The sequence below is a fragment of the Aspergillus puulaauensis genome, chromosome 6 (assembly GCF_016861865.1).
Source record: "Aspergillus puulaauensis MK2 DNA, chromosome 6, nearly complete sequence".
Lineage (NCBI taxonomy): Eukaryota > Fungi > Ascomycota > Eurotiomycetes > Eurotiales > Aspergillaceae > Aspergillus > Aspergillus puulaauensis.
In genome coordinates, this window is record NC_054862.1 from 181,297 (window position 1) to 208,564 (window position 27,268).

Genomic DNA, 27,268 nt, shown 5'->3' on the forward strand with positions numbered 1-27,268 from the left:
ACATCGCAGAACTATGAAGCGCGCGTCCGCTCGTGCTGATTATTCCGAATATACAGCGATATGGCAGAGTGTCCAACTTGTTGAGGCTCGGGCTCCTCGAAAACCCCACTGGTCATCGCCATGCGGATGATGCTCTTTGCGTGGACGACTGCGACATTAGCCTTGTCAGCCAGCTCTGCATACGAAATGGATTTCTCTGTCGGCACGATGTCGAATATCTGAAAGTGTACGAGCCATTGGACCACTGCCGTCTCGTTGAACTGCTCTTGTCAGCTGAATCCTGATAACTGGGTATGGCTTACCCCTGTTCGGAAATTACTGATGTACTCGCTCGGTCCAGCAGCAAGACGAAACAAACGTAGGGAGGCATCCATGATCTGCTGTCGGGCATCCTGGACTTCTGGGGGTGCATCGTGAGGAAGGACAACCGGCGGGGTATCTCTATCGAAGGAGGGACGAGGTAGCTCTGATGCATCAAGATAGGCATTGAGGGTGTTGATATTCTGACCAAGCTTTATATTTAGCTCGTCCATTGCAGCGGTTTGACTGTTAAGTTTGGGTATGTGCGTAATAGCGGGGCATGCCAGAATCAACTCCGAAGATGTCGGGCTATCATGCAGGTGAGATCGCACCAGCATCATTGGCTCTTGGCCTGCAGACATGTAACAGGTGTCGAGGGTTGCGGCAGGAAATCTGCCGGTGTCTATCATGAGACGAATACTACAAGCAATGCACCATATACGGTTTGTAGTAGCTATTATATTGATCACGTAACAGCACAAGAGCGTCACGGCTCAACCCTAGCAAGAAGCCGCCCCAGACTCTCGCAAAGCCGATCAAGAACCCACTCCGGCTCTGTCTTCTCGGTCAACATGGGACTATGCTGTCCGATCCAGTCCCAGTTAAGCAGGCCATATTCATCCTCGTCGAGACGAATACTTTCATCGCCGTCTTCTCCGTCTGCGTCACCTTTGACGTGCGTGAACTGGATCAACCGGATAAACGAGACCCACTCCTCATAGCTATATCTCTTGCGCTTCCCGGAGACGGCATCTTTAATCGCTTTCTGGATTGCAAGAACGAGCTGCTGTCCTAGTCTATGGGTGGTGGGCCTTGGAGATCGAGCGAGGGATTCAAGGGACAGAGAGGAGGACTGTCTAACGTGGGATGCAGATTGTGTTTGCTCCCCTTGACGCCCTCTCTCAAAGTCAGACTCGCTGGAACCGGATAATGCCGACCTAAATATACGCTTCACCGTTCCAGACCATTGCGATATCGCAGCGCTATACTGGCCCGACTGCGGCAATACCGTCCAGTCAGCCACACCATTCGTAACCCTTTGATAACCATCGACAAGCGTATCACTCATTTTTGAGATCAGGGACGTCATCGTCGGTACAGCCAGGAGAGACCAGACAACAAACACCGGCCTTGCAGCGTTGGTAGTAGGCGTGATATCTCCATAGCCTATAGTCAGCAGAGAAGTGAAGCAAAAATACAGCGCCTCAAAATACGTTAGATCGTGCTCGAGCGCCCAGAATACAACGGCACCAACCGCCCACATAATCCCAAAGACCAGAACACTGATAGCAAGGTTCATCCAGCGCCGATACCGCACCGTCTCGGTCTGAATGGCGCGCATGGCGTCGAATCGGTCCCGCTCTTCTTTCATCTGCGTCAGCTTCGAGAGTGTGCTTCCCCGCGCTATCCAAGTAAACGCATGGATCCTGCTGACGATTGGCTTCCTCCGCGTATATCGCCGCTGGAAGTCAATCTCCGCGCCTGATTCCGTCCCATCAGACTGCCGCACCACGGCCCTCCTCTTGCGCTCGGCATGGTGGAGGAGGACGTCCTGTCGCTCAATCTGCTGTATAAAGCGATGAATGCTCGAGATAACCAAACCAAGCATGACAATGCCGATAACAGCGTATGGGAAAACCAGGCCGCGGCCGAGCGCAGTTGTTGGCGTGATGTCGCCGAACCCGACTGTGAGGATCGTGATGTCGGAAAAGTACACGGCGTTTGCATAGGATATGTCCATGACGTGGCTAAATATGACACCTCCGATGGCGAGCCAGACTACAGAGCTTGTTGTTTGGAGGATCAGGGTTCGCTGGTCGCTGGTTAGGACGAAGTTCTGGGGGTAGTGGCCTAGGAAGTAGCCCAGCATGTTTATCATGAGGATCGTGGAGAGGAGGAAATAGAGCACTGCGGAGATGACGGCGCTCCAGTAGGCTTGGGAGTAGGTTTGGTTAGGGGGGATAGGGCTGTGATGGAGATGCATGGACACCGTCAGTCCGATCAACTATAAACATCAGTCTTTGCTTCCGCGAAGATGTAGGTGAGGCCCACTATGACCGTCGACACCATCCATAGAAAGATAGACACAGGCAGCGCAATGATATACCGCACTAGACGGGTGAAATTGCACAGCAGGAAGAAATTCCCCAATATACCAAACGCAAGCGATGTCGCATTCAGCGCGACACACCTGTCCACGTTAGATATAGCTATCATGATAATAGTAAACTTACCATCGAGGATCCGCAAACCCCACTTGTACCGGGGTACCATCTACACCTTCCTGGTCGTACAGAATATTACTTCGCCAGGGACTGACCAAGGCCACTATGGCCATGAGGCTGGCAAGAGGCCCGGTAGTCGCTGCAGCGAGGGGAATTGCAGTGGATGCGAACCACCAGTCTTGAGGCTCGTCGTCGTCTGGTGGCCTCATGTGGAATTTGCTTGTGAACTTGGACCACCCTGAGTTGTCTTTCCTGCTGGCCGTCGCTTTTTTGGACGAGGTCGCATGGTCTAGGGTTGTAGTTTGAGACATTACACTGTCCCTCCCATTACGGATATTTCACAAGCTGAATATGAGCGTAGTCCAGTTGATTACAATTCATCCGAGTGGAGATTTCCCATGACGCAGTTGAGTTTCCCACGATCCCCACATTGACAGCCGGACCCAAACAAAAGCATATTTATTAATTATCGACTATTTCAACAGCGTGTATCTAGCAAGCGAGCTCAAAGTTTAGTCGAGACCTTTTCCACATCCCCAAACTGGCCAACACCCCAGAGCCTGTCTGGCAGAGGCGGCGGCGTCTTGAGCTGCTCTTGAATGCGCTTTGATATCTCCAGAAAGCGAGTGCGCACTTCATCCCAGCGCCGGGCCAGATTGACCAGCTTGAAATTCATTTTCTTCCATTCTCCATCGACAATGACATGCTCGATGTCTCCAGGGTTTGCGTGCAGCACCACAGCCGCGATCGGATCGCTCCATCCGAGCATGTTGGGACTGTCTCCGTTAAAGACAACCACGTCTGCCTTTGCGCCCACCGCGATGACTCCAATGTCGTCTCTCCACAGGGCGCGCCCTCCCTGGCGAGTTGCGAGAAGGAACGCCTCTTCCACCGCCATCGGGTTCGCATTCGGCAGTAGCCCAGTGTCCAGAGTCTTGGTGTAGTTCCTGAGCCGCGCCAACTGGAGCCAGAGACGTGCTTGGCTGAGGATATCTCCAGAGAAGGTCCATGTCGTGTCAACCCCGAGACAGGCCTGGTCGGAGATCTCATGGCCAGTAGCCTGGCCGTGGCCATAGTGGCATTCGGACTCTGGGGTTAGGGCTACGAAAACGTTATCGCGCCGCATTGTTTCCATGTCCGACTTGTCCAGGAACGGGGCATGCGAGACAATAATCGGCAAATTAACCTCGTTCAACTCGTTCAGGTCGCACAGCGCGGTGGGCGATGTATTGCCCTCTGTCAGGGATGAGTTGAGGATACCAACTTGATCAGGGAGAAACGTACGTGGCCACGGGCCTCCAAGATGATGAACAGTGAGGGCCTGGAGGCCCAATACCTCTTTCTCGCGCAGGATGGCCCTGGCTGCTCCGTCGCCATTGAGAATGGTAAACCCCTGGCCATCCAGCGACAGGCCCGGAAGAACGCGGGGAAAGTCATACTTGGCAAGGTCTCCAAAGGCAGCCCATTGCTGGGCAATCGGAAAGCGATCGTGGTCGATAACATCGTAGCACCACCAGATCCTGGCACCACTGTGGACTGCCGCTCGGTGGCCAGCCCTCATCACCTCAGGCGACCAGTTGTTGTGCGCATGCTCCACGTAAGAAGTGACGCCCCCGTGTAGGCCTTCTAGATACCCCTCCAAGGCACTGAAGTAGATATCATCTGCCCTGAACGCGGATTGTGCGCCCGGAGAGCTCTGGCTCACCCAGTCGAAATACTGCGAAAGCGTCACATTCGGGCCCAGGGTGCGATACGCCGACTGCCACATGTGCACATGCGCGTTGACAAAACCCGGCGAGACAATCTTGCCAGCGACGTCGATGATTTCAGTTCCCTCTGGGATGGTGATGGCGTCACTGTTTTCCTCGACTGCGGCGATGCGGTCCTCCACGATCAGCACGGACGCTCGTCGGAGCACCCGGATAGACTGTGTCTTGGTGTCGAACGAGATCACAGTCCCGTCTTTTAATAGTTTTGGAGCCATTTTATCGGAAATGTGAATGAGATGTGTAGCAAGCAGTGTGTACAGAGTAGCAGAACGTGGTTTATGGGCGGGGGAGGCGTCAATTAATAATCGGGACGAAGAACCGGCCGATGTATAGAAATAAAGCGATTGGCGAGATTCTTTTTTTCCGTTGTATCATACCATTGATGCTATTTCTGCGCTTCTGTATATTATTGGGCAGGAACTGCTGCGCTTCTTGTCCCCGAGGCCCGAACACCCCCTCTGTCTCCATCTCATCTCACCTCGTCTCCAACTCCATCAGCCAACACCTCTCATACAACATGACCACCTTGTATCCCGGCGAGGCTCTTGAAAACATCGCTGGCTTTCCTACGATATACCACTACCAGCCTGCTCGCGCGGAAAATGCCTATAAAAGGAATACTCTTATCGTCTGCGTGACTGGAGGGTTGCACCTCGCTAGGGTCTTCTATGGCGGCCATTCCGGTTCGAAAAGCAGCAACTTTGTAAGCCACTGGCTATCGGAGAATGGATATGGGGTGTTGTCTCTGTCGTATCCGCTGGAAACAGACCCCGAAATCATGCCAACCACTGCAGCGAGATTCAGGATTCGCGACTGGGGTCGTCAGGCAGCGGCGACAACCAGGAAAATCATCGACGAAAAGAATCTCGGGGACCCATCAATAGTTCTGATCTCGTGGAGCATGGGAGGTCGCATGGTCGTGCCATTCAATATCGCCGCAAAGGAACTGGGCCTCCACGTCCAGCAGTATATCAGCTTCGCTGCAACCCCGGGGTTTTCCACTATCCGACCACCTATGCCGGGCTTGACCTGTACAAATTCAGGCTACTTCCAGGTTCCTCCTCGTCTGGATAATTTCGAGCGGCAGCTCTCTGAGATGGAGGAGTTGAACGGGCACACTATCATCCCTCGCGACATCTACCGCCGCGAGTATGTCGGGGCGACTCCTATCAATTTAATCGGACTCGGTCTGAAATACGACGGGAGTGGATTTGTTCGCGATGAGATCTCCCATGAAGAGGACTCGCAGGTTCTAAATATTGCAAATCTCCCTTTCATCACGGCTCTCTATCCGACAAGCATCCTCGATGCCAGCCATGCGATGGCGGACAGGGCAAGCTGGGGGTTTCTAATAACTTACAGTCTAGAGTCGATGATCGGGAAACAGGGATTGCGAAAGGCAAATGAGTCTTCAAGCTGGCAATCGTTGCTAGAACTTGTCCAGTCTGCGCCGACAAAACTGTGTCTGCCTGTGCCTGGGAATCATTTCTTCTTTATTGGAGAGCAGTCAGCTCGAGACACTGCGGAGATGGTTGACAGGCTTATCAGAGAGGCAGATAGCTTTCAGTCTAAGTTACGTAGTCTCATCGCATAGATTATAGAATTTTATTCGTCTGTTCAAGTCTCGAGAGGAGTGGGTATATTATACATTTCCCGGCCCTTGCCACCGATAACGCCTGCAACTCAGATAATTCAACAAACTCCAGATAATCAACAAGTATTATTCCCTTTCCCTGCGCCATCTTGCCTGGTCTGATCTCGCCCAGTATTCCGTGTCGCAGCTAAGTCTCCCTCCGTCGGTTTATCCAACGCAATCATCTCATCAGCCCCGATCATTCGCTTCTCGAGCACATTCGACGTTCCGGCGACTCTGGCAATAACGCCCCCAGCAACAATCGCCGCGACCGGTATAGCACGCATGGAGCCCGGGAGGCCATTCTGTAGACTCGAGAGTTTGGCGAGTTTGGCGGCCTCTTTCGCTAGAGTAGTGGAGAGGTTGTTTTGAGACATGGCAATGGTTATAGGTATAGGTTTATTTCTATCTGGGGGTGGTTACAGCATCGGACACTGCGCAGATTGCCGCGGAGAGGGGATGACACTCGGGCCTTTTCTGAGTCATACCTTAGTTTCAGCTCGCTAACTTAACTATAAAACTTGGTTTTAATACGGGGGGCTCGTAGTGCTTACCGGGGCGGCACTGGAAGGGGCGATGTTGATCGCTCGCATTGTCGGCGTTTATGGCTCCGCCTTGCGAAACCACGCAGCCCAATCGCTAAAAGCACAAGTCGTCTAGACGAAACCAGGGTGCTGGAATGCTACCTAGAGCTATGACCTAGGAACATGCCAATCCAGGGCTGTATTTCTCGGCTATCGTGCCCTCGTTCAGCGCCTTCCCTGCCATATCGGGTCGCGCTGCCTTTTCTGCGCCAGATAAGTCCATTTTGGTTGTTGTAAAGTGCTTTGTCTTTCCATTGGTCTATCTTCTGTATGTATTAAAGTGCTTGGGCTTAGCTTGTTTACTTGGGCTTGTTTACTTGGGCTTGTGTTAAACGGGGTGAGAATATATATACCGCTAACCATACCTGCACAATGCCCATACAGACCAATGTGACAAGCCAATGGATTGGAAGTAAAACCGCGTCATTAGCATTGCAATGTTTATATTAACGCCAATTATCTAGTAAATAATTAATTTGTATACATGGAGATGAGAGTAAGGGAGAAGCGGATGGCGCTTAAACATCGGCTTTCTCCTTGGATGCGGAGTTCTTATCGGTGGTCTCCTGTCGGCCAGCTTCAAGGTCGTGTTCCGTTTCAGATTCGCTGCCATTCCCACCAGTAGATTGTTTGTCTGATCCATTCTGATTCACGGTCTTGATATTGACCCATTCAACAGCAACCGCACCCAGGATGGCAGCAGCCCCAAGGCCAGCCGCGACAATGAAAATTTGCGACAGCGTATAGTTATAGGCGTTGACAACTGTGCTGAGTTGGTCTGCAGGGACACTTTTCCTGAGATCAGTCGCACCTGTGTTCACAATAGCGTGAGCATCCAGCCCTGCGACATTGGAAAGACGCTGCACGAGCTTTGTAGATAACAGATTCTGATCCACGGCGAGGAAGACGGCACCGCCAAGCTGTTGCATGAAGAACATTAGTGCCATGCCGATTGGAACGTCCGCTTTGGAAAGCACAGTCTGTGCCGACAGGTTGGATGTCTGGAAGCCGCAGCCATTTCCCAGGCCATAGAGCACCTGGTAGCCCATCCAGTAACTGTGGTTGGAGCTCGGTGTCATCGTCGAGAGTAGGCCGGCGCCGACAGAAGCGAGAACGGGAGCGACCAGCATCGCCGGGACGTAGTACCCAATACGCTGAGTCACCGCAGCTGACAAAATTCCCATGATGACCAAGGCCAAGACCAGAGGAATGGTGCTGAGTCCGGCCTGAGTGGCCGAGTCTCCCTTGACGACTTGGAACCAGATGTTCAAGTAGTATACAATGGACATCATGGCCCCAGTAAACAAAAAGATGAATAGCATGCTACCAGCGATCGAGCGGTTCAGGACAATGCGCATTGGTATCATCGCCGTTTCAGGAGTAAAGACCTGCAGCACAACAAAAGCCACGAAGAGGACGGCAAACGTGACGAAGAGGCCGATAATTGTCGGCGCTGACCAGGCGTAGGTAGTTCCGCCCCATTCAAGAGCGAGGATGAGACTAATGATCGAAGGAACGAAGAGGCAAACACCCAGTGGGTCAAGTCGCTTAACCTGAGCCTTGATACCTTTCTGTGGAGCCGGGGGAGCCTGGGACTGGAACAAGAGCAGCACCGCGACCAGCGTAAACCCTCCGATGGGGAGGTTGATATAGAAACACCATCTCCAGGTGCTATATATAGTCAGTTAGAAGGTTCCATTATTTAGGTAGAATGGGTAACATACACATCGTCCGTAAAAGCGCCACCAATAATTGGGGCTACCACAGATGATACCGCAAAGATCATACCGGAAATGGAGGTGAGCATAGGACGCTTGCGCAGAGGCACAAGCGCGACGATGATCATCATGGATCCGGTGAAGATTCCCGCCGAACCTATTCCAGCAATTGCACGTCCGATGATAAATGCCGTGGAGGTCGGGGCCGCTCCACAGATAACTGAGCCGACCTCGAATACGATAATGCAGGAGATAAAAGTCCATTTCGTTGAATAAAGCTGGTAGACCCGGCCAAAGACCGGGTTAAACGAGGCAGCCGTCAACATGTAAGCACTGCCATACCAACCGATGTCGCTGATTGCGTGGAACTCGTCGGTGATGGCTGGGATTGCAGTGGCGATGATTGTCCGGTCCTAGGGTTTGGATATCAGCCACGGCCAATGACGCTAAGGTGTAGTAGGACCACTTACCAATGCAACTAGAAACATTGATAGATAAACGCCCAGCATAATCAACCAGAACTTAGGAGACAGGGGTTGGAAATCCATTTCAGCTTCGGCAGAGTCGCCTGGCTGCTGGGCTGGCTTGGTCTCGTCGGTAGAAGACATGGTGATTCAGCTTGGGGAGGGGAAATGATTGTTTTCGTTGTATTTGATCCATGACTGGGATCTTGGCCAATATTTATATCCATCTTGACGATTCAGACTGAATTCCCGAGTCCGGAGTCCTGTCGGGGGTTTGAGTTGTTGTTTGTGTTGTGTTGGAGTCGTTGCTTTATCTCGGACGCTTCTACTGCCCGAGAGTCCTGCTGAGTCATCCCTCTCGGGCGTTTCCAATCTCCGCCGACGGCCCTCTCTTCGTCCTTTTCCATCAGCTTTCGCCGTCCCTCGTTTATTTATACTCCGTGGTCTCTTTATTCATTTCCATATTTCTCGGTGCCATCAATTTCCTTCTTCCGTTGGGCTCATTTAATATCTCTTTGGGACCCGGACGGCGTGCATCATGTCTGACTCTCACCCCGACAAGTCTACCCGCGTGCTGTCGTGTGTGCTTTGCCAGCAACGTAAGGTTAGATGTGATCGCTCATTTCCTTGCACGAATTGCGTCAAGTCTCAAGCTCAGTGTGTTCCTGCTGGCCTTCTCCCGCGTCGTCGAAAGCGTAGGTTCCCGGAACGTGAGCTGCTAGACCGAGTACGCCAATACGAGACTCTCCTCAAGCGGCATGATATTGAATTCAACCCGCTCCATGGTGAACCGTCAAAGGAGGGCGCCGAACGGCAAAAGAGACTGAGTGTTGAACCAGGACACTGGCAGTCGCCTTCGTGCTCTGCATCACCTCGACCAAATCCGTCAAAAGGGTCATATGAGGCCAAGTATAAGCTCTTTCCTCAAGTTCCATCACAGACTGCTAACCTCTGATAGGGATTTCTGGAATGCGATGAACCAAACGGTATGTTTGAACGAGACCCAAATGCTTTCCATCAAATGTGTTGACGCCTGAAACAGTGTCCCCAATCTGACGAGGAGGCTGACTCGCCCCCACCCACGATGACCGAGGAGGTGGTCAAAAAAGCATGGGACCAGGGATCTGGGCTCTGCGACCCCCTGTTTGGCGGCAAGGCCGACCAAATCGATCTTTCATCGCAGCACCCGGAGCCGTCACAGATTTTCCGCCTCTGGCAGGTATATCTTGACAACGTCGATCCACTACTCAAGATCACACATACACCAACCCTACAAGCGCGCATCGTCGAGGCCATCACCAACGTGAAGCAAATTAACCCTCAGCTGGAGATTTTAATGTTCGGCATATATTGCATAGCGATCGGGAGTCTAATGAACGACGAGTGCCAGGCTCTGCTTGGTGCCCCAAGAGAAGAACTTCTCGCTCAGTATCAGGGTAGCTGCCGTGAGGCCTTGATACGCTGTGAGTTTCTACGGTCTGACAAGCTCGATTGCTTGACTGGTCTATACTTCTACTTGGTACGTCATTTGGCTCGATGCTGTTGTTATACGCTGACAATGCCAGGTGTCCTTGCGACCTGTGCTTGGGGACCCTCGAACATTATCATCTATGCTCGGCATCGCAGTCCGCTCGGCCCAACGTATGGGACTTCATAGCGAGTCCGCTTGTTCTAGACATCCTCCGCTGGAAGCGGAATTGCGTCGAAGGCTTTGGTGGGCCTTGGTTCTGTTTGATACGCGAGTCGCAGAGATGGCGGCCTACAAAACCACGACTCTCACTCCCCTTTGGGACTGCAAGATTCCCAGCAATGTGAACGATTTTGATTTACGACCGGAGATGAAGGAGGTACCTGAGCCCCAGGGTCAATCATCAGAGGCCGTATTCGTCGTCGTTCGAGGCGTGATGGGCGACTTTTTGCGGAACTCTTCGTTTCACCTAGACTTTACGTGTCCGCCCCTCAAGGCTATTGCAAAGGACGTTCGCGACAGCTCCAACCCAGAAGCTAGTGAACTGGATACACTAGAAAGCGTGCTAGTGCAGCAATACCTTAAATTTTTGAACCCCGAGAACCCGCTTCATTTCATGACGCTCTGGATGACGCGGGGTATGTTGGCGAAATGTCGCCTTTTTGACTATTATTCCAACTATGCTGCTGGAAGCTCTACCGCGGCCCAGCGCGACACGGCCATTTCCCTTGCGCTTGAAATGATCAATTGCGATACCAAAATCCTCTTAAATCCGTCAACCAGCCGGTACCTTTGGCTCGTCCACTTCCACTTCCCTTTCCCGGCTTATATTCATATTCTACAAGACTTGCGGAGGCGCCCTCTTAGCCAACATTCGGGGAAGTGTTGGGCCTCCATGAGTGACAACTTTGAAGCTCGCACGCACTTGCTCCGTCGCATGTCCCCACGGCTGCTTATCAGCGCGATGACTGCTGTCCTTTTTCAGGCTTGGGAGGCAACCGAGTCGGCGTTGAGGCAGGCTGGGCAAGAAGCAGCCACGCCAAGGATTATAACGATAGGAAGGGAGCTGGTAGCTCAAAGCCAGGCAGACCAGGCCGCTGAAAAGCCGTCGGGTAGTGCCTCCGCTGCCTGGCCGACTTCGATGAACCAGCCTTTGCCCGATCCGCTGTCGCTAATGGGCATGGGCGGCGTATACGGTGGACCTCAGATGTGGATGCCTTTTGACTTACCGGCCCAGATGCCTGGAACTAATATCCTCAGTCCGTCCGACTGGTCACTAATAAACTGGGGGATGTAGTTGAGGCATTGCGCAGTACCATCGAAGCGCTACCACATGGCGACGGGATGATGGAGCTTTCCGCTACGAACATGACAAGCCTTCGGGATGACTGAGATTCTGGAAGTAGCCTCGCGGGATTTGAGTGACTGTGCAAATTTTCATTCTAAATTTTCATTTTTCTGCGGGATTGCCATTACCTCGCGTCGACATTCCAACGTGTTGCGGTCAACCTTGCCTCGCAGGATCCTGAGCGGGCTTGTTCTGGAGATATTCGTCTAGCTCTCCCATGACCTCCGGCGTCAACTTCGGCAGCAATTCGAGACTCTTCACGTTATCGAGTACCTGTTCTGCGCGCGACGCTCCAGTAATCACGGACGAGACATTCTCATTTTTCAGGCACCAGGCCAGTGCGAGCTGCGACAGCTTAACCCCGAGCTTGTCCGCCAATGACTGCCAAGTTTCAGTAAAGTACTATGGTCGTATGGGATGCTCGAACATACCTGTATCCCAGCAATCTTCTGCACGTTGCCTGTCCACTGGTCACTATCCCAGGTATCCCGTGCGCCGCGGGCGAAACTATCTTTGCTCTCTGCGAATCGCGACCCCGGAGGAGGAGCGGATGAGTTGTTATACTTCCCACTGAGTAGACCCATCTTCAATGGTGAAAATGTTGTGAGACCAATCCCGAATCGTGAATACAGCCGCTGGTACTGGCCTTCGACCTTCTCGCGGTCTAGCATGTTGTACAGTGGCTGCTCCACGATCGGTGCAATCAGACCCAGTGATTTAGCAATACCACAAGCTTCTGCGATTTCATCCGCCGACCACTCCGATGTTCCCCAATAGAAGGCCCATCCCTTCTCAATCACAAAGTTAAATGCCCTTACCGTCTCCTCCATCGGGGTTAATCGATCGGGCCGGTGGGCGTAGATGATGTCAACATAGTCTAGTTGAAGTCGTTCAAGCGACGCTTTGGTACCCTCGATAATATGTTTGCGCGATAACCCGTGGTTGTTGATCAGGATTTCACCGTTGGCCAGGCCCCAGTTGAGCTGACAAAACGTTATTTTACGCCCAAACCATTGTGCTGAGTCTGCGAACTCACCTTGGTGCTAATGACTATGTCGCTTCGCTTCCACTCGAATCTCTTGATTGCCTGTCCCATCACGACCTCGGATTGGCCTCCGGCGTAACTTGAATCATCAGTCTTCGTACATTTCGAGGAACTAGTCGGTCTACCTTTCGGCGGTGTCAAAGAAGTTGATTCCGCAGTCATACGCCTGTTTCATGCATTGAAATGTGACCTCTGAAGCCGATCCGTCAGCTTCATTCCTTGTCCGACTCAAAATATGGGGGCGTACCGTTGTCGACATGGCCTCCGTAGCTACGTAAAACCTCAGTTAGACCACATTCTTACAATCAATCACGGATAGCAACTCACGTTAGCCATCCTCCCAGACCCAGCGCTGAAACATGCAATCCGGAGTTGCCAACACGGCGGTATAACATATCCTTGTTCTTGTTGGGCCACGCCATCTTAATAGGAATCGCGGGTATGGTCGATAATCAAATAATTTGGACTGAATTCCCTTCCACAGTGGGCGCTCACCTTATTTAACGCCATTTCTGTCGAATTCCGGTCCAACTGCTGGATTAATGGGCCTCGGAGAAAAATTCGGAGGGGCTGAATTGGTCGCGACGAGGGGCATCATTCTGCGTGCGGGCCAGCTCCAGAGCTTCCTCTACGGGAGGACCTCGGCGAGTGGCAACCGACGATCAATTGGCCAGACCTCTGAACGGCCAACCACATTTAGAGCAGTTGCTTGACAGGCCAGGCACCGCATGAGTCAGGAAATTGACATTGTATGCGGGGTGGGCCCAGTGATGGCGTATGGAGTGGGGGGAAAGACGCCATCGTGATTTTGATGCAGGATCCGAGGCATGTCCAATCACCGGCAAGCCGGAGTTATCCCCGTCACTGAAATGTTTGAGGGGGTGATTGTCTCCAAACTCCGCAAACCCTCCATTTCATCTGCGTGGATGCCGTTCACGATGCTCCGAAAAGGCGCAACGAATCCTTCCAGGGCCTCCCTGACGAAGCAAGCTTGCGATGGTTGCAAAGTGCGCAAGGTTAGGTGTGGCGGAGGCAATCCATGCCGGCCGTGTCTGAGTGCGCGCATCCAGTGCTCCTACAAGCGCACCCAACAGACACGAGGGCCCCAGAAACTACGCACTGCAACGAGGCGTCTCATCGAGCAAAGCCAACGAAATGATCGGGGCCGTGCCGAGTCTACCGAGCACAGCGAAGGAGCTTCTGAAAGGTTTGTCCAGTCTTATGCGCTGGCGATCTGCTATTCTATTCTAACTTTAGCTCAGCGCAAGGTTACCGGCGAACACCCTGGTGTCACTCCTGTATATCTACCACGTGCGCATGTACCCTGTCTGGCCGGTCGTCGATGTCGAAAGTTTGATCGCCGCACTGCAACGAGACCCTAAGGGTCAGGACTATGAAACGAGAGCACTCGCCACCGGGTTGGCGGCCGCGACAGTTGCGCAATTACGGCTTGGTGAGAACTCTATCTCGGATCCATCGCTCACAGCGAACGCGCTCGCTGCCGAATGCCTGGAAACTCGCAGAGCATTTGACTACCGTTCGCGAGTCAATTTGAACAATATCCGCACTGCGTTTTTCCTCCATGTTTACTACGAGAATCAACAGCCCGGGGGAAGCGAGTCCATACTATACTTGAGGGAGGCAATCACCATGGCGCAATTGATGTATCTACATCGGGAAGCGTCATACATTAGCTTATCGATTGAGGAGCAGCGAATTCGTCGCCGGGTGCTGTGGTTGTTATTTGTCACCGAACGGTAAAGGAGATCTACTCATCTGTTCGCACATTGCTTCTACTGACAACTGTTCAGTGGCGTATGCATTCTCCACAAGCTCCCAGTGGTTCTTAAAACTGATACAGCAATGCCCGAGATCGATACGAACGACGAACCACAGGTTTTGCCAGCTTTCCTGAAACTCCTGGCGTTGTTTAGGCTGTTCGAACAAACACGAATGTTTGACATCGTCGAAGACTACCACCTCGGAATGCAGCCACCTATTGGCTCTGCGAAGACTCCTGACACTACATTCGACGAAATACTTCAAGACCGATTTCGTGATGGCGCTGGCGCTTTGGATCGGGCCTCTGATGTACAAAGAGCGGACCTCTGCGTCACAAGACACTGGATGCGTATTCTGGCATGGAAGGCTCTATCAAACAGCGCTGCTGGCGCCTCACATGTGGCCGAATTGCATCTCTCGCCCGTTTTTCCATTGCTCGTAGCGAGGGATCTCGTTAGCGTGGTCTGTCGACTACCACGAACGGCGCTCCAGGCTCATGGACTGGGCATGGTAAGACTCATTCATTGAAACCAAGCTTACCCTCACGGCTGACACCCTGTGCAGCAGATGAAGCTGCACGAGATTGCCAACTCGCTTGTGGATGCCATCACTACAATGCCCATACTCACGCAGACATCGAAATGGGGACAGGAAACACGGCCAAGTAGCCTTCTTTCTCATCTACACTCCTTTCTGTCAACATTCACAGACGGAGGAAACAATGCCCTCGTGGATATGCTATACCGCAAAATGGCCCACGCGCACTCTGTGGTTTCCTCGACTATTCCGCCGTTACTTACTTGCATTCATCCCGTTAAAAATCGCAGCCTAGTTCAGGACACTGAACCAACTGCCTGGGACGGTGGCTCTTCAACCAAAGACTCCACCGATACAAATGCAGCCAACTGGCTAGAGGGAGAAGGAGCTCCTGGTAGCCCTTCACATGCAACTAACAGGGTCAGTCTGGGGACCCCTGATGGGGCCACCGATGCGGCCACAGCTTCCGTATCGTTAGATTTTGATAGCCAGCAGTTCGGCGATCCATGGAGTTACGTTCAGTCGAGCTACGATCCTTTAATGTACTCCCCTCCGCAATATTTCGGTACAAACGCAAGCGGACTCACTTTTCCGGAAATTTCGGGTTCATTAGATACACGCTCGCTTGATACAGTCTTGAATAACGTCATCTTCGATACTTCTCACAGTCAGGTGCCCCTTAGCAACTATTTCGCCATTGCCAATCTTCCTGCAGACCCGCATCCCCAGGTCAATATTTGAAGCGGAAGTCTAGGCGCTGGTTGCCCTCCTTCTCGCGCTCCGGCAAGTCCGCTTGGTATTCAATGCGCTCTCCTGGTGACATGGTGTCCCACTTTCGCTCCTTCTGGCGGTTCAGATGCCTAAGGAACTCACGCTGGACCACAAATACCACCAGTGACAAGGCACAAATGGCAATCAATACTTTGTTTCCCGTGTAGTAGTACGGAGAGTCCCAACTCCGGTATATTTCTGCTTCGAGTCAGTCTTTGCCTTGTGTTATGAGAAACCGAGACTTACGTGAAGATATCACCGACCCAACCTGGACAATCACGTTATACGTCGCAGCGGTAATAGCCCGCTTTTTGACGTCAAAGGTATTCTCTGAGATCCAGGCCGACACGATCGGATGGAAATATGGGTATCCCGAGATCATTGTGGTGACGGTAAATCGGCCCCAGTTGTATCCATGGTCAGGAAGACCGAGCAGGGTGGCCAAAAGTGGCAGCGACCAGAACTCGCCAACCACGCAATGAAACGTGCGCTCCCCGAAGTACTCGCTACTCTTGGATAGGATGAGCATGAGGATGATCTGGAGTGCCGCGGATGGGATTGACAGCATGTTCGACTCGAAGGTCGTAAACCCGAGTCTCGTGAGCGTCAGAGACAGGTACCCCTGGACGGGGCCTTGGGGGATATAGGCAACGAGACCGATGAGATACAGCCCCCACATAGACTTATCCTTCCATGCATTGAGGACATCGCGCAGGGTGGCCCGCTCATGCAATTCAGTCAGCCCCTTGGATGGGTCATCGCGAAGGAGGCGCTGGACGGTGTCAGTACCTATATATCGGAATGTGTTGGGCGACGTACGTTGATCATGATGACTTCCTCGCGCTCCGAGTACCATGACCTAGGGTACAAAATACTCTTTGTTCTCGTGGGCGAGCTGGGGAGATAGAACATGGCAAACAGGCCAATAACAAATGTGATGAGACCGTCAATCAGGAACAGCCAAAACCAGCCGGGCTTTCCCTGTGCTCCTCGCATCTCGAGAATTCCTGCGGCGAGCAGGGATGAAATGATACGGGCAACCTAATTATCATGTTAATCGTGTCCTCATGCAGCTAGGACAAGGCAATCTCACATTCAAGGTTGACCAGAAGAAAGCCAATCGGACAGAGAGCTCCTTTGTCTTGTAGAAGTAAGTCGCAAACAAGATTGTGCCGGGGATAAAGCCTCCCTCGAATGCTCCTATCAGTGCTCTTGTCACGTAGAAGGATGGCCTGTCCGTCATCCACGACTGCGTCCAGGAGACCAAACTCCAGAGCAGCATCAGCGTGGGCAGGACTCGTCGGAAGCCGAAGCGCTTGATCAGCAGCTGCACAGGGAACTCTGCTGCCAGGAAGCACATAAGCTGGATGGTATTTCCCTGTAACTCTATTAGCCTGGACTTTGCTATTCATCAAGCTCTCACATACATTGTTGTAGTCGTCGGTGGTCAAATTAAGGTCATCCAGGAATCTGTCAGTCAGGGCATTGGACAGATTGCCCCGGTCCAGCTGCAGGCCAAAGAACTATTCACGTCAGCAAAAGTCATTATTGCGATATTCAAGGCCTTACCATCAGACATAGCCAGGTCATGAGCATCAAGTCTGTCTTGAAAATAACCTTCTTCTCCTCTTTCACGGACCACGACGCAGTGGGATCGAACCGGTGATGACCCTCGTACGACTCATGCGGAGGAATCACTGCAGCGAGGTTCTCCTGTCCCACAGCAGGCGACGCCTTTGACGAATTGCCATCCTCTTTAGCATGGGCAGTCAGGGAGCTTTTCGCGCTCTGTTCAATGTCAGCCATGACTGCAGGCAGGTCTTGTTGACTGAAAACTCAGGCAAGAGGAGTGCGAGAGGAAACGGCACGCGATGTGCACATCCTTATATACATACTTTTTGTAGAAACAGCCGACAGGGCCGACGGGTAGAGGATGAGCATTTCTCCCTGTAGCTATTCGCAATCAAGCCCTTGCGACCGTTGGGCGAAACAGCCAGGCCCTAAACAGCACTAGAACATTACACCACTGCTGGGCCCGAGCACATCATCGCGGGGTGGCGCTGCTCTCCACGAGGGCGTTCTTCTGCGTGCTGGTGATCGCAGTTCTTATAAAAGTTTATATGGTTGTTTCTTTTTCGCGGTCTCTGATCAGATATTCTGTTCTACCAGGCCAGTCTTGGAGGCACGCTGCGAGCAAGGGCTATCATCACCGCAGAACACCATCAACACCAAACCCCAGTCCTGAGACTCTTGTGCAGGATCTAAACCAGCTTTGGCAACACGACCGGTCCACTCAAGCGGCTCTCCGAGAATTTCGCCGATGCCCCGCCGACAGCGCTACGAGGCTGGGCCATGTGCACCACTCCTGCGGGATCCTGCACGCCGGTAATATAGGGATAAGGGAACCCAGCGACCCAGAGAACCGTCTGACAGACGCTGCCAGTGGGGAAATTGTATATGAATGTCGCCATCGCGGACTCTTATTCCCACCTCATCATTCAAGAACCAGCCTTCCCTGCTAGACCACCATGCCCACCGTAATCGAGCAAGACAGCCCAGCCCTCTTTGGAGGACACCCCGACGCTCGTCCTCGAGTCTCGCCACCTCTCGAGGACTCTGGCAGTCTGGGTGCTTATCAGTCTCTAGACCTGACTCCTGTCATTGGCAGAGAGTACCATGGTCTCCAAGTCGCCGAAATCCTGCAATCTGCCAAGCGCGACCAGCTGATTCAGGACCTAGCAGTCACCAGTACGATACATCTTTCTTTGCCTGTCATGCTATCTAGCTGACTCGTGCAGTCTCTTCCCGCGGCGTGGTATTCCTACGTGACCAGGATGTGACACCTCAGCAGATGCGGGAGTTCATGGAGGACTTGACCCGGTTAGCAGGCTGCGTCAGTCAATGTTTCTCGTTTATTTAATACTCTCTGCTAACATTGGTCTAGCCGGAATCATCAGGACTCCATGTCCATCCCCTGACAGAAGAAGGGAGCGAGCTGGGCGACCAGATCAGTGTCATTAGCAGCGAGAAGCAAAAGAAGGGCGGTGGTCTCACACACCAGCTCAGCGACGTGAGTAGATTCGCGTCCGCAGGCTGGCACACGGACATCAGCTTCGAGCGCGTCCCATCCGACTATGCTATGCTCAAGATCCACACTCTCCCTGAAACGGGAGGAGACACGCTATGGGCGTCCGGCTACGAGATCTACGACCGTCTATCGCCTGAGATGGCGTCGTTCTTAGAGCGCTTGACGGCGACCCACGATGCCTCATTCTTCCACGACGAAGCGCGACGACTAGGAAATCCGCTGCGAAAAGAAACCCGGGGTTCACCGCTGAATCATGGAGATGAGCTCACATCCATCCATCCGGTCATCCGGACAAACCGTACGTTTTACTGAATCCCACGTTGCAGTAAAGTACTGACAGATGTAGCCGTCACCGGGTGGAAATCGGTATACGTGAACAAGGGCTTTACCAAGCGCATCAACGGAGTAACCAAAGACGAGTCAGATGTGCTTCTACAGTACCTCTTCAATGTAGGTTCGTCGTGTTTGCTTCCAGTTTAACACTAATATCTCAACAGCTTCTCACGCAAAACCACGACGCTCAAATCCGCTTCAAATGGAGGAAGAACGATCTGGCCATTTGGGACAACCGGTCGACCTGGCACTGTGCGACGTACGACTACGCAGAAACGCGCACAGGCGATAGAGTGTGTAGTCTGGGAGAAGCACCATATCTGGACCCTGGATCCCAGTCGCGAAGACAGGCTTTAAGGAACAGGCAGTGATGTCCTTAACAGCAGCATATACTATGGATCTATAGGGTTCTGACATCATACTGAATGAGGCAGTCTCGTCCCACAGCACTTGCCTTGTAGGGAATATGGTTTCTTGTAATGATCTTCGAGTAGGGATAATCATTAAGTTGGCAGTGACCATTTTCCAGGTCGTTCTTGCCTAAATCGTCCCTCGGTTTCGCACGATGTCTCTCCATCCCGCCTATATGAGTAGCCCTTTCAACAATATCACCATATCCCTATAGTTACCATTAGCCATTATGTTCGAAAGCATTTCTACACCTCCATTGCCTGTTGGGCCGACTCCCTCTGACCCTCCTATTACACAAATAATTGACATCCGTTCGGATAAGAAAGACGTTGAGCTGCGCGAAGCTCTACAGCAAAGCATCCATAGTGACAACGCTGCCCTGCCGGACCTCCTGCTCTGGGACGAACAGGGTCTGCAGTATTTCGAGGATGTCACATACTGCCTTTCCTACTATCTAACACAGGAGGAAATTGGCCTCCTTGAAAAACACAGACTCCAGATTGCCGATCGCATCCAGCCAGGAACTATGCTCGTCGAGTTGGGGAGTGGGTACGACGACCACCACCCCCGTGGGCACTACTATCATGGTTAACCAAGAATAGAAACCTACGCAAGACCAGAATCCTGCTTGACGCTCTCGAGGAACTTGGCCGCCCCGTCGATTACTTCGCCCTCGATGTCTCCTATCCCGAGCTGCAGCGTACCTTGCGTCCAGTCGCTGAGGGACACTACCGACATGTGCGGTGTTTCGGGTTACTAGGAACATATGATGACGGGCGGCAGTGGCTGCAGCATCCAGATGTCCAGGCACGTCCGAAAACCATACTGTATCTTGGATCGACTCTTGGAAATTTCCAGAAACCAGACGCGGCGGAGTTCCTGGCCAGTTTCACGCCCGCCAATTGCTCTTTTCTCCTCGGTTTGGATGGGTGCAAAGATCCGCATCTGGTCTCGCAGGCGTACAATGACCCAAATGGGGTAAATTACCGGTTTGTCAAGAATGGTTTGGTGCGAGCGAATAAAATCCTGGGCTACGATGCTTTTGACCTTGACAGCTGGGAGGTCTCCGGCAGTTGGGATGAGGACGAAGGGGCTCATAGCCAGTACTATCACCCCGTTGTTGATGTCTCCCTGGACGGAACGCATATTCCTGCAGGACGCAGGCTTCTGGCTGCCCGCAGTCACAAATATGATTCCAATGATCAGCATCAACTGTGCCAGAGAGCCGGCTTAACCGTCGTGGACTCTTGGTCGTCGGACAGTATGTATCGTAAGTCTCTCGTCCGCACCTCTGTTCACAAAGCTCGCTAGTGCTGATTGGGTCCAGATCTACTTTCCCTGGCCAGTGGATAGACTATAACCTAGATAGATAGAATATTCGTCGTTATGCAGATTAGTCACTAATAGATCAAGTCTCTCTTTAATTATCAAACGTGTCTAGACTATGCAACGCTGAGAAGTAGGCGTCTAAACGAGAGGCCTGCTCCAAGCCTCCAATCCAGGCGACATGCTGGTCTGGACGGCATAGGGCAAGACAGCCCGAGTGTCTGTCGATTCCATATTCTTCATACGCGTGGCCGTTGCCGCCTCCATACGCGCCGTCGTCGGCGAAGACCCTGCCGTAGTCCCATCCTAGTTTCTTGTCAAATGGATGGAACATCTCAGGTAGTTCTAAGAGGTTGACAGACGTTCTCGGGCCTGGATGAATCAGAATCACGTCAACTGGGTGCTGCCATTCTTGGAATCCAGGTTGCTCTGCAAATTTGGTCAACCGATCAACATTCTTTTTCTGTTGTAGGTCACCAGAGAAAACCAGGAGCCTCCACGCCCCGTTGCTCGACAACAACTCTGTCAGTTGTATCGTGCACGCAGAAGCCTGGTTTAAAACTGGAACAGTCCTAAACCGCATTCCTAGTTTGATATTCGTTGCTGTTGTCGATTCACCACGCTCACCACTCGAAACAAGCACATTCGGCTGGTACGTTACCTCAACTCCAGACATGAACCCGGTATATTCCTCCCGTATTTTGCTGACCTCGCTTATAGAAGCTTTACTGTCCTCGTAAGCATGGACTAGCCGAGAATCCATTGCCATTAGCTCCTCGGCTACCGGGTGTCGTTCGAGCTGATACGTCTGCAGGACTTTTGAGTCCAAGGTTCCGGTGATTACTGAACCCAGTTTCCATACGAGGTTGTATGTATCTTGGATAGAGACATTCATACCCTGGCCGGCTTTGGGTGAATGGGTATGTGCCGCGTCGCCTGCGAGGAAGGCACTACAGTTGTTAGCATCACATATGAAGATATAATGGTCCCACTTACCGATTCTTGACTTGGAACTGATTGGCAAGGCACTGCTTTATCTTCGTAATGTCAGTTTGCATCTTGTGTATAAGTGACAGCCATACAGGATATAAAGACCACCAGTCGCAATATTTGTACGTCAGGCTATACGGGTGTAAAGCACGTTGGATGAGCTGGATCAATGCATCTGGGGTCTCGTCCGACTGACTCAAAGCCTTCTTTTCCAGGCCCGAGTCTCCCTTTAGTTGAATATAAAACCGAACGAGGTGGTTCTCTCTGGGCGCTGTCATTACGCTACCGAATTCATCGGAATGAATGGCGCAAGATTGACGGATATCAGCTGTCAAGGTTAGACCACATTCTCCCTCTAATTCAAGTCCACATACGAAAGTCCGTAATCGGGACGATGTCAACGACCCCCCACATTGAATCTGTCGATCTAGCCTCCAGCTGTACGCCGAGCTGTTCCCTAGCGAGACTTTTTGCGCCATCACACGCGATGATATACCGCGCGTGGATGGCCTCCGTCACTTGCGCAGCGTGTTCTTCGAGGTCTTCCGGCCGAAGTAAATGCATCATGCGATCTGCCTTCAGGGCCTTGGTTTCCACGACTACAGGGTGAGTATCATTATCATCATCGGTGAAGTATATCCTGTCTGCACGCTTCTGTCTTTCAACCTGCACCCGTCCGCGCTCCTCCAAGTAATCAAGCATAACCTGCTCTACCTCGCCCTGATTCAGCAATGTCTGCGGGAATCTCGAGAGGCCCTCAGGCTGGGACTGCACCCGGTGCTGACACTCCAGGTTTTCCGTATCCTTATTCACAGCCTACCATCTCAATCAATCCACAACTCGAAAGCAAGGCAGGTATGCAAGTAGATTTTCAACTACCCACCCAATAACTCATCTCCACCTCCCGCACGCCCTTCCGCAGAATCGGATCCGCCATGCCAAAACTATCAAAAATCTCCAGCGTGCGGCTGTGGATGCCGTCTGCATGACCGGTCTCTGTTCGGTGCGGCTTTTCGTCAATTATCCTCGTCGACATTCCGCGAAACTGGCTGGCCCAGCATGCGGCCATCAGCCCTGCTGGGCCGGCGCCGATTATTAGGAGGTCTGTGTGGGATGTTCGCAGCGCCATGGTGGATTAGGGTAGAGGTGTGGTCATTATAGCTGAGAGATTCTGTTGATGTAAAAGGCTAGAACGTCTACACGGCATGGTACGTTGTACAGTGTCTTGTTTCATTAGCATTGCACTTTTCCCCTAGTAAGAATGTCATTGGTGCTGCTGTATAGACAGTTAGGGCATCATGATGTATTCGATGACATCATAACAACGTGAAGACAACAAACCAGTAAACAACATGATTCTGTCTATTATTAAACGCTTCTAGAATCTTGGAAGGCCTCTGTTCACATGCTTATCTGCATCATGATGTAGCGTAATTAGTATTCGGTTGATAATCCTATAGTTATATATCCGGTCTCCCTGCTTTCAGCAGATTATCGATTTATACCATACAATACACCACTTGCTTCATATTCCAACATAATAACAGTATCAATAATCACACAATGTCATCGTCCAACCCTCCTGGCCCCCATGTTACCACGATGCGTTCAAACTCAACAGATGCGACACCATCCACAAACGAAGATATCCCAGTTGTATCCAAGCACTGCACCGTAACCTCCCAGCGCGTCCCAGCGACATCAACATCCGCAGGCATCGAAAAGCCCGGCGTCGCGCGATGCAATGTCGTCGAAGGAGACAACTCACCAGGCTCCATGAAACAATTCCACGAATTTGTAAATAGATATGTCCCCTACACAAAACCACCAGCCCTGCTAATAGGTTGTAATGCGATAGACACCAATGCAGCAACACGTCCTCTTCTGGGACCGCGACCGCGACGGCCAAATCTACCCCTTGGACACATACACCGGCTTCCGCGATCTCGGATTCAATATCCTCTTCTCCCTCCTCGCCACGCTAATCATAAACCTGAACTTCTCGTACCCGACTCGTCTGGCACACTCGATCATCCCGGACCCGCGGTTCCGGGTATACGTGGATAGTATATACAAGGCGAAACACGGGTCCGATAGCGGGACGTTCGATGCAGAGGGCCGGTTCGTGCCGCAGGCCTTTGAGGATATGTTTTCCAAGTATGACTGTGATGGCGACGGGGCGTTGACCTTTGGCGAGTTGTTTGAGATGATGCATGGGAACCGGTGTGCGGCGGATCCGTTTGGGGTATGTCTCTTGTCATCTCCAGCTCTAAGCAGTCTTCGTATCAGAGAGAGTCTAGGTGCTAATGCTTGTCCAGTGGGGAGCCGCGTTCTTCGAATGGGGCTCGACGTGGCTGCTCATCCAGAAAGACGGGAAGGTGTACAGGGAGGATCTACAGGGTGTATATGATGTATGGCTGGCTGGCTATATGCTACCTGTTGCTTATGGCAACGCTAACTGAGTATAGGGCTCTATCTTTTGGAAGATCGCGAATGCGAGAAAGTCCGGTAAAGGGTGGTCCCAAGGTTTTGGGTTAGGTGGCGATGGTTTCCTGGGAGGCGTCAAGGTTGCCTGAACAACACCTGCCTCGAAGAACCTAATCGCGGCTGCCACGTGCAGGCGTACTCAAACGCTTGACGTAGGGATTTAGGCCCGAGGCCATTGTACATAGACTGAATCAAGCAGATCCAATCGAGGATTAAATGGTAATCATAAACGATGGCTCCATCTCGGGTCGAACCTACATCGGGTTCTTGTAAAGAGGAATCTCATCGTACGGCGTTTGGATGGCAGGGTGGACCGTCATGTTATGCGGAAGATTCATATACGGCTCACCAAACGCCGGCCCCTCCGGAAATTCTGTCGTTTCAAAGCCTGGAGAAACCGCAGGAGCCGAAGTCAAGCTGGACCTGCGCGAGTCTCGTTCAGGTGAGAGCATGTGTATATCCGGCAGTGCAAACGCCCGGGGCCCTGGTCCGAAGAAGAGACGGTTATAGATGCTATTGCAGACCTCCCACGACCGGCGCGATGGTATACTGATGGATCCAAGGCTATGCAGCCACTCCAGCCCCTTCTCCAGGTGTGAGGTGATATGCGAGGCTCCGTCGGCGTGGAACCGAAGACAAAACTCCATTTCGATCAACAGCACGGTGATGGACTGCATGAGATAATGCAGCACACACCACCATGGGGACACTTGTACTAGCCAAAGGGCATCCGGCTTATCAGGCAGCAGGTCTAGTAACTCACACGCAGAGTCAATGCATATCCTTGCTATACGCTGCTGGCTCAGAGCTGAGGCTTCATTAGGAGGCCGTTGTCGCTCCGAGCGACACAGCGACGGCCGACTGAGGGTAATACGCAAACTATAAAACCGGAAAGCCAAACTCCATCGCTGCCGCTCGAAATCTGCTGACTGGTGATGAAACTTGAACTGGAATACAGACGGGACCCGGTTTAGCCACTCGTCAGACTCTTGAACCAAGTCCATGATAGATGCGCTGATGGTTAGCCAAGGCCGACGCGCAAATCCAGGGCTATATAGCGAGTCAATCGCGCGCCGCATAATCACGGTCAAGTCAACGAAGTAGAAGAAGTAAAATGAGTTGCTGGGAGAAATATCCATCGGCGTCGGTAGCGGCTCCTGTCCCATGACTGCATGGCCCAAAGCGGGCGAATCCCATCCAGGGCTAACGCGCCGCTGAGAAGTCAGACCCTGCATATAATCGGCGCGCGCCCTAAAGTCCGTTAGCAGACGCGAAGCCACTGATTCACGGAACTGCTCCTCATCGAATGGGATGGGCAGTGGGGTGGTGCTGTATTTGTCCGGCGCACTTGTGGGGCGACCGGTCATGATCGAGAGGGTGTTTTCAAGAGTATAAATTGACCACCATACCCGGTATCTAATTTCTTTGGATAAATTGGATGTTTCCTTGCTCTCGCTGCGCAGGTTGACACCCAGGGCGATGGCCGAGCGGACCGAAACGCCACAAGCTCTCCAGGAGCGGTTGATATGGCCAATTGCCATCAAGAAGAATGCGGTGAGTCCTTCGACCTGAACTTGCTGTAGATTCGGGTGTTCTAGAAGCTGACTCTCGGTGAAGTTGAGCTTTCGTGCTCTCGTAAAACAGGTCATGGGACTGTCCGCCTCTGCCACCCATGGCTTCGAAACTAATTGCGCGAACTTTGAAGCGAGCGCAAACACCAAATTCAGAATCGTGAGCCAACGCTTCGTCGGCTGTATGTCTATTCGTGTATAGTACATTTCATACTGCTGCATAAAGGGTATCTTTGCGATGATTGGAAACGAAGGGTGAACGGTAAAGAAATAGCAGTCGAGCAATTTATCGGCAATATGGCGGGGTGGTCGTCCGTAAGGATCGATGCTGGAATCCAATACCAACTCCTCATCGTCAAGGAAATAACAGACTGATGTTAAGGACTGGGATTTGTTCGATGCCTCGGTGTCCAAAAAGGGCGTATCTTTTTCCAGAACCTGATACAGCTCGTTGATCCATGACATCTCCGACGGGCCTCCCATGAACCCAATGGCTTGTAATCCTTTGTCCTTGTGGAAATCTTCTTGGATATACTCGATTCCGAACGAGCGCATTTGAGCGTGCGTCGAAGAGTGCGTCGCATGATCTGGGCTTGGATGGTCTTGTTCTGAACTGGCAAACTGTTCAAATTAGTCGCCGTTCATAGCCGAAGTAAGAGAAACAACGTACCTGAGCTCGCGTTCGCGAAATTAGGTCCTTATCCTGACTATCCACGCGCGGCTGAAGCTCCTTCAAAAGTCGATCGTAAGCCTGCACCTGCCTCTCCAGGTCCTGGAGGCGTTTCTCTGTAACCTCCCGCTTTCCATCCACATAGACGCATTGTATGCCCATGCTGGTACAGCGACCGCAGGGATTGCTTCCATTACATTTCGTCTTCTGCTCGCGGCATTCAATACAAGCTCTCTTGACGCGTCGATTACCGTAGGACCGAAGCTGCGACACGCGGGGGATGGCGATTTTGGAGGGAGGCGACGAGGGCTCAGAGGGCGTCAGCGGCAGTCCTGGAGCAGCCTGCATTCCGCCAGATGAAGGTTCTGGCGGGGGGTCCGACGAAGCTGGGGGGAAGGAGACGACCCGGAAGACACCATGATTCCCCGCAGAGCGAGGGCGTTTATTTGATCGCATGGCACGGTAGGAAGGAATTGGAAGTATGCGGGCATCTCGGATGTAGCAACAGAGCACCCATCGCTTCAGACTTGATAAACGAACGCAAAGCCCGGCCGCAGGTTTAACGGGGAATGGGAACAGTGTGACCCAAGATTTGGAATTGCCGAATTGGGGGGAGGTGAGGTTGCTGCCCGCGCTGGCAGTCGGCGCTGATTGGCGGGAGCTGGCTTCCGCGACTTTTCTGTGGGCTCGCGGGTCAAGCCGGGTGGCCCGCCAGTCAGCAGGCGCGGTTTTTATATCCTCAATCGCT

The 27,268-nt window shown here is 52.3% G+C and overlaps 15 protein-coding genes across 15 annotated transcripts; 6 read left to right on the forward strand and 9 right to left on the reverse strand.

Annotated features, from left to right (window-relative positions):
- Positions 1-11: 11 nt before the first annotated feature.
- APUU_60066A (uncharacterized protein) lies at positions 12-533 on the reverse strand (the record flags this gene model as incomplete). The annotated part of the gene is made up of 2 exons (XM_041706869.1): positions 12-260; positions 303-533. 2 exons carry the CDS (start codon positions 531-533, stop codon positions 12-14), a joined length of 480 nt encoding a protein of 159 aa, XP_041559212.1.
- Positions 534-787: 254 nt separating this feature from the next.
- TOK1 (potassium channel family protein) lies at positions 788-2,836 on the reverse strand (the record flags this gene model as incomplete). The annotated part of the gene is made up of 3 exons (XM_041706870.1): positions 788-2,305; positions 2,353-2,491; positions 2,535-2,836. 3 exons carry the CDS (start codon positions 2,834-2,836, stop codon positions 788-790), a joined length of 1,959 nt encoding a protein of 652 aa, XP_041559213.1.
- Positions 2,837-3,030: 194 nt separating this feature from the next.
- APUU_60068A (uncharacterized protein) lies at positions 3,031-4,509 on the reverse strand (the record flags this gene model as incomplete). The annotated part of the gene is made up of 1 exon (XM_041706871.1): positions 3,031-4,509. The coding sequence occupies one exon, from the start codon at positions 4,507-4,509 to the stop codon at positions 3,031-3,033; it is 1,479 nt and encodes a 492-aa protein (XP_041559214.1).
- Positions 4,510-4,811: 302 nt separating this feature from the next.
- On the forward strand, positions 4,812-5,888 carry APUU_60069S (thioesterase domain protein; the record flags this gene model as incomplete). Its single annotated transcript, XM_041706872.1, has 1 exon — positions 4,812-5,888. One exon carries the CDS (start codon positions 4,812-4,814, stop codon positions 5,886-5,888), a length of 1,077 nt encoding a protein of 358 aa, XP_041559215.1.
- A 116-nt stretch (positions 5,889-6,004) lies between these two features.
- Positions 6,005-6,304, reverse strand: APUU_60070A (uncharacterized protein; the record flags this gene model as incomplete). Its single annotated transcript, XM_041706874.1, has 1 exon — positions 6,005-6,304. One exon carries the CDS (start codon positions 6,302-6,304, stop codon positions 6,005-6,007), a length of 300 nt encoding a protein of 99 aa, XP_041559216.1.
- Positions 6,305-7,029: 725 nt separating this feature from the next.
- Positions 7,030-8,837, reverse strand: APUU_60071A (MDR family MFS transporter; the record flags this gene model as incomplete). Its single annotated transcript, XM_041706875.1, has 3 exons — positions 7,030-8,182; positions 8,236-8,642; positions 8,700-8,837. 3 exons carry the CDS (start codon positions 8,835-8,837, stop codon positions 7,030-7,032), a joined length of 1,698 nt encoding a protein of 565 aa, XP_041559217.1.
- Positions 8,838-9,231: 394 nt separating this feature from the next.
- APUU_60072S (uncharacterized protein) lies at positions 9,232-11,458 on the forward strand (the record flags this gene model as incomplete). Its single annotated transcript, XM_041706876.1, has 4 exons — positions 9,232-9,602; positions 9,652-9,679; positions 9,736-10,212; positions 10,259-11,458. The coding sequence occupies 4 exons, from the start codon at positions 9,232-9,234 to the stop codon at positions 11,456-11,458; spliced, it is 2,076 nt and encodes a 691-aa protein (XP_041559218.1).
- Positions 11,459-11,665: 207 nt separating this feature from the next.
- APUU_60073A (putative voltage-gated K+ channel beta subunit (KCNAB)) lies at positions 11,666-12,976 on the reverse strand (the record flags this gene model as incomplete). Its single annotated transcript, XM_041706877.1, has 6 exons — positions 11,666-11,890; positions 11,941-12,492; positions 12,546-12,633; positions 12,680-12,746; positions 12,802-12,824; positions 12,882-12,976. 6 exons carry the CDS (start codon positions 12,974-12,976, stop codon positions 11,666-11,668), a joined length of 1,050 nt encoding a protein of 349 aa, XP_041559219.1.
- Positions 12,977-13,423: 447 nt separating this feature from the next.
- Positions 13,424-15,502, forward strand: APUU_60074S (Zn(II)2Cys6 transcription factor; the record flags this gene model as incomplete). The annotated part of the gene is made up of 5 exons (XM_041706878.1): positions 13,424-13,761; positions 13,817-14,311; positions 14,366-14,846; positions 14,901-15,415; positions 15,487-15,502. The coding sequence occupies 5 exons, from the start codon at positions 13,424-13,426 to the stop codon at positions 15,500-15,502; spliced, it is 1,845 nt and encodes a 614-aa protein (XP_041559220.1).
- Positions 15,503-15,603: 101 nt separating this feature from the next.
- Positions 15,604-17,450, reverse strand: APUU_60075A (putative MFS transporter; the record flags this gene model as incomplete). The annotated part of the gene is made up of 6 exons (XM_041706879.1): positions 15,604-15,842; positions 15,891-16,416; positions 16,464-16,685; positions 16,738-17,022; positions 17,072-17,167; positions 17,214-17,450. The coding sequence occupies 6 exons, from the start codon at positions 17,448-17,450 to the stop codon at positions 15,604-15,606; spliced, it is 1,605 nt and encodes a 534-aa protein (XP_041559221.1).
- Positions 17,451-18,172: 722 nt separating this feature from the next.
- Positions 18,173-19,436, forward strand: APUU_60076S (TauD/TfdA dioxygenase family protein; the record flags this gene model as incomplete). Its single annotated transcript, XM_041706880.1, has 5 exons — positions 18,173-18,392; positions 18,443-18,537; positions 18,589-19,030; positions 19,079-19,182; positions 19,230-19,436. The coding sequence occupies 5 exons, from the start codon at positions 18,173-18,175 to the stop codon at positions 19,434-19,436; spliced, it is 1,068 nt and encodes a 355-aa protein (XP_041559222.1).
- A 269-nt stretch (positions 19,437-19,705) lies between these two features.
- Positions 19,706-20,787, forward strand: APUU_60077S (class I SAM-dependent methyltransferase; the record flags this gene model as incomplete). Its single annotated transcript, XM_041706881.1, has 2 exons — positions 19,706-20,025; positions 20,079-20,787. The coding sequence occupies 2 exons, from the start codon at positions 19,706-19,708 to the stop codon at positions 20,785-20,787; spliced, it is 1,029 nt and encodes a 342-aa protein (XP_041559223.1).
- A 109-nt stretch (positions 20,788-20,896) lies between these two features.
- On the reverse strand, positions 20,897-22,921 carry APUU_60078A (uncharacterized protein; the record flags this gene model as incomplete). Its single annotated transcript, XM_041706882.1, has 5 exons — positions 20,897-21,752; positions 21,799-21,839; positions 21,885-22,120; positions 22,167-22,608; positions 22,676-22,921. 5 exons carry the CDS (start codon positions 22,919-22,921, stop codon positions 20,897-20,899), a joined length of 1,821 nt encoding a protein of 606 aa, XP_041559224.1.
- Positions 22,922-23,355: 434 nt separating this feature from the next.
- APUU_60079S (caleosin family protein) lies at positions 23,356-24,368 on the forward strand (the record flags this gene model as incomplete). The annotated part of the gene is made up of 4 exons (XM_041706883.1): positions 23,356-23,589; positions 23,651-24,037; positions 24,111-24,203; positions 24,261-24,368. The coding sequence occupies 4 exons, from the start codon at positions 23,356-23,358 to the stop codon at positions 24,366-24,368; spliced, it is 822 nt and encodes a 273-aa protein (XP_041559225.1).
- A 165-nt stretch (positions 24,369-24,533) lies between these two features.
- On the reverse strand, positions 24,534-26,976 carry APUU_60080A (Zn(II)2Cys6 transcription factor; the record flags this gene model as incomplete). The annotated part of the gene is made up of 2 exons (XM_041706885.1): positions 24,534-26,471; positions 26,521-26,976. 2 exons carry the CDS (start codon positions 26,974-26,976, stop codon positions 24,534-24,536), a joined length of 2,394 nt encoding a protein of 797 aa, XP_041559226.1.
- Between the last annotated feature and the right edge of the window lie 292 nt (positions 26,977-27,268).